We start from the raw sequence: 4777 nt of genomic DNA on the forward strand, positions 1-4777 counted from the left end.
GAGCCTCCCCCACCCCTCCATGCAACCTCCAGGGCCTGGCAGCTTTTGCTAAGAGGCACTTTGGTTCCCTCTAGTGGTAAAGCAGGGGAGCACCCCCCCAACCTGCCGTGAGGCTCATTTGCATACCACCTGCTCCGGCTCACCCCATTGGTGGGGACGAGGGCACCACCCACTGGTGGCCAGACGGGTCTGGGAATTGCCCAAAGTGACAAATTCCAGGGGTTGCCCCGGTTCTCTCCCATTCTGCAAAGGGCACCCACGTGAAAGGGAAGGTATGTGGGAGCACAGGGGAGGCCTGTGCACCAGAGACAACGGGTCGCCCTAACAAGTCTGTCTGTGGGCCCTCATTAAATAGCCCAAACAAGAAGCCACTGGTCCTCCAATCCAGCTTCAATGGGCGGGGGGAAGAGCAAACAGAACATAGCGCCGAGCGAGCCACCCACCCAGTCAGCCAGTCCCGGCTCCAGTGACACCCGTGGCCAGGGGCTGTGTCCCTGCCCATCCTGGCTAATAACCACTGACGGACCCATCCTCCAGGCCCTGATCTTGTTCTTTTCTGAACCCTTTTGGCCTGACAACATCCCCTGGCAAGGAGTTCCACAGGTTAACGGTTCGTTGGGTGAAGAAATACTTCCTTCGGTTTGTTTTAAACCCGCTGCCTGTTCATTTCATCGGGTGACCCCTTGTTTTTGTGTTACGAGAAGGGGTAAATAACACGTCCCTAATCACTTGCTTCACACTAGTCATGAGTTTATAGATCTCCTTCATATCCTTCCTTACTCGTCCCTTTTCCAAGCTGAATCGGCCCCGGCTTTTTCACCTCTCCTCGTATGGAAGCTGTTCTGCCCCCCTAAGCGTTCCTGTCGCCGTTCTCTGCCACCTTTTCAATCCGAGTAGGTCTTTTTTGAGATGGGGCGACCAGAACGGGATGCAGTATTCGAGGTGTGGGCATGCCATGGATTTATACAGCAGCATTAGGATATTTATTCGCGTATTATCTATCCCTTTCCAATACGCCGTTCGCTTTTCTGACGGCCCCTGCCCACCGAGCGGACGTTGGCAGAGAACGATCCGTAATGACTCCCAGAGCTCTTGCTTGAGTGTGAATGGCTCATTCAGGCCCCAGCCTTTCCTATGTAGAGTGGGGATTCTGTTTTCGATCGACCCTGAATTTCACCTGCAGCTCGGTGAGGTCCCTTTGTAACTCTTCGCGGGCTGCTTCGGCCTGATTTATCCTGCATCATTTTGTGTCATCTGCAAACTCGGCCGCCTCCCTGGTTCCCCCTTTTCCCAGCTCACTTATGCCCATGTTGAGCAGCGCTGGGCCCAGTGCAGCCCCCCGGGGACCCCACTATTCACCTCTCTCCAGCCTGAAAACTGCCTCTTTATTCCACCCCTTTGTTTCCTGTCTTTCCTCAGTTACTGACCCGATGTCCCGATTTTATAGGGACAGTCCCGATTTTTGGGGCTTTTTCTTATATAGGCTCCTATTACCCCCCACCCCCATCCCGATTTTTCACATTTGCTGTCTGGTCACCGCACCCGCGAGGGACCTTCCCCCTTATCCCATGACAGCTTAGTTTGCTTGGGTGAGGGATCTTGTCACCGGCTTCCTGAAAGTCTAAGGACGCTGGCTCCCCCTTGTCCACTTGTGTCGACCCCCTGGAAGAATTCTAATAGATCGGTGAGGCGTGATTTTCCTCTCCAAAAGCCAACACATCACGTTCGTCTCTGTGCCTGATCACGCTGTTCTTTACCACGGTTTTAACCAGTTTGCCCGGTACTGAAGTTAGGCTCACCGGCCTGGAATTGCCAGGATCGCCCCCGGAACCTTTTTGAAAAATCGGCATCACATGAACTACCCTCCAGCCATCTGGGCAAGAGGCGGAGTTAAGCGATTGGTGACACACCCCAGTGAGTAGTTCGGCAATTTCATCTCTGAGTTCCTGCCGAACTCGGGTGATTCCCAGCCGGGCCTAGGGACTTGTTCCTGGTTAATGTATCACTTTGTTCCCAAACCTCCTCTACCGACGCCTCAATCTGGGGCAGTTCCTCAGATCTGTCACCCAAAAAACGTGGCTCGGGTTTGGGAGTCTCCCTCCCATCCTCTGCAGTGAAGACGGACGCAAAGAATTCATTTGGCTTCTCCGCAACGGCCTTGTCTTCCTTGAGTGCTCCCTTAGCACCTCGTTCACTGATTGTTGGTCAGGCTTCCTGCTTCTTGTGTCATTTGCTGGTTGCTCTTTAAATTCTCTTTTGGCCCAACGATCCTTTTGCACTTGATTTGCCAGAGTTTAGGCTCCTTCCCACACTGGGATTTGACTTTTTAAAGGACGCCTTTTCTTCCCTAACCTCCTCTTTCACTCTGCTCTTTCGCCCTGGGGGCATTTTCTCTGGTTCTCTATTTTTCTCTCTCTGGGGTTTACATGTGGGGTTTGCCCAGGCCTTTCCTGCAGTTGGAATGGATGGGGTGTCCTGTACCCAGGGGGAGGGAATGGGGGTGACCCTAGTAACATGGGAAAAAGAACGGGGTAGGATTGGAGCTAGGCGGAGGAGCCGCGGGGCCAGGCCTGCCCTGGCCCCGTGGCTTGAACCGACCGGCCGGAGCCGGGCTCCGGCGCTGTGACTCCCCGCCCTCCCCTCCCCCCGCACGCCCCCCGGGCTCACCCTCCTCGCTCTGCTGGTCCGGGCTGGACTCCGAGTCCGAGGAGGACGCAGCCTCCTTCAGCCATTTTTTCCTCTTCTTCGGGGGCGGCTCCGCCTTCACCTTGGCGGGTTTGGGTTTGGGCTTGGGGGCACCGGCCGGAGCAGCCTTAGGGGGGGCGGGCGCCGTGGGCTCCGTCTTCTCCGCTTTGGGGGCCTTGTCAGCCTTGGCCGGCTTGTCCGCCCGGGGCGGCTTCTCGGCCCGCTCCGCCTTGGGGGGCTTGTCCGGCTTGGGGGCCCGCTCCACCTTCTCCGGCTTGGGGCCCTTCTCTGGCTTGGGGCCCTTCTCCGGCTTCTCCGGCTTGGGGCCCTTCTCCGGCATCTCCGCCCGCTCCGACGCCTCCGGTTGCTTCTCGGCCTTGGGCGGGGCCGGGACCTTAGGGCCTGAAGTCTTGGGCTGGTTTTGCCTCCTGCACGGGGCGGGAAGGGAGCGGGGGGCCCGTTAGGGACCCTGGCACCGGAGGCCCAGCCCGGAGCGGGCAGGAAACACGCCGGGGAGGGGTCGGGATGCACCCACCTCCCTCTCTGCGCCCCCCCTCACCTCACGGCCTGCAGCGGCCGGTGCCAGGGCTTCTTGGAGCAGACGCGTACGTAATCCTTCTTGTTGATGTTCTCCAGGAACTTCACGTAGAGACGCTGGTAGCGGTTCTTGGCATCCCCGAAATAGCCCAGGTACTGGGGAGGAGGGAGGGGGGAGGAGAGATCAGAGGAGAGAGGAAAAGCGGGGGAGGGGGGAGGCTGCTCCTGGGGGTGTCTCCGACTCCCCCGTCTGAAAGGGGAGCCGGGAACAGAGACGGAAACTTCTCTCCCCAGTGTCCCCAACCCCGCTGGGCGCGTGGTCCCCGGGCACCCCATCCTCACGGGGCAGGGCCCCGGGCACCCCGTTCTCACGGAGCACGGACCCCCCCCCCGGATCTTCCCCCCAACTAGCATTCCCTGGGGGTGATGCAGGAAAAGCCCTAGGCTGGCTTCGGGTGGGGTGGGGCAGGGTCACCCCCATGCTCTGGGGGGGGGGGGGCGGGGACACTCACGTTGCTGGTGGCACAGAACTGCCGCTGCCCGTCCTTGATCTCGGGGGTGAATTTCTGCAGCAGGGCTTTCTGCACCCGCCAGATGGGGGGCGGCTCCCGGCCCGTCTGCAACGCCAGCTGGAGACACGGGGGGAAGAGGGGGTCACTCATTCCCGACCCACAGCCCCCGGCTAGCCCAGCCCTGCCCCCCACAGCTCTGCTGGTGCCCCTCACTCCCGACCCGCAGCCCCTCGCTAGCCCAGCCCTGCTGGTGCACCCCACTCCCGACCCGCAGCCTCCTGGTAGCCCAGCCCTGGGCTCCGCCCCAGCCCTGCCAGTGCCCCTCACTCCCGACCCGCAGCCCCCCACCTTGAGGGCCTGGATGTCCTCCACGCGGATGACGAATTCGTCGCGTTCCCGGAAGATCCCCTCCCCCCCGCTCTCGGCCTCCTCCTCGTCCGTCTCGCCGCACACGGCTGCCGTCTCCTGCTTCTTGGCCAGGTGCAGGGGCCGCGCGTCCTCCGGCTCCTCCAGCTCGGGGGAGGCCTGGGCCGGGGGCCCCTCGGGGGGTAGCGGGGGGGGCTCGGGGGGCGAGGCCGGGGAGGCAGCTGGGGGGGGCTCCTGCTGGGAGGCCTCAGAGGGGGCCGGGCTGGGCAGCTTCTCCTCCACCGCAGGGGCGTCTGTGGGTGGGGCGGAGGTAGGGTTAGCGCAGGTGGGGGGGGGATGAACCCTCTTACCCAGCATGTTGTAGGGCACCGGTCCCAGCCCTGGGGGTGCATGTAGCTGACGGTGGGGTGGGAGTCAGGGGGTGCCCTCTGGGGGATTCAGGGGTGTGGATTGGGGGTCCCAGGGGGAAGCACCGTGGGGGTAGGGCCATTCCCTGGGGTACCATAGTGAGTGGGGTGGGGGGCGTCCCGGGGAGCAGGGGACTGGGGGACCCCATAATAGGGGAATTGGGGGCACCTCAAAAGGTTTGGGGGCACTCCATAGCAGAGTGGAGTGGATTCAGAGGCCCCAGGGACAAGAGGGGACCCGGGGCAGAGGGACGCGGGGATGTCCCGGGG

The 4777-nt window shown here is 61.5% G+C and overlaps 1 protein-coding gene across 1 annotated transcript; it reads right to left on the reverse strand.

The window, feature by feature from the left end:
- Positions 1 to 2667: 2667 nt before the first annotated feature.
- On the reverse strand, positions 2668 to 4393 carry LOC112125769 (proline-rich protein 12-like; the record flags this gene model as incomplete). Its single annotated transcript, XM_029914153.1, has 4 exons — positions 2668 to 3113; positions 3245 to 3378; positions 3735 to 3851; positions 4083 to 4393. Coding segments are annotated over 4 exons (1008 nt in total), but the record flags the coding sequence as incomplete, so codon positions are not given.
- Between the last annotated feature and the right edge of the window lie 384 nt (positions 4394 to 4777).

Source organism: Terrapene carolina, unplaced genomic scaffold (genome assembly GCF_002925995.2).
Source record: "Terrapene carolina triunguis isolate 2854851 unplaced genomic scaffold, T_m_triunguis-2.0 Scaffold32268, whole genome shotgun sequence".
Lineage (NCBI taxonomy): Eukaryota > Metazoa > Chordata > Testudines > Emydidae > Terrapene > Terrapene triunguis.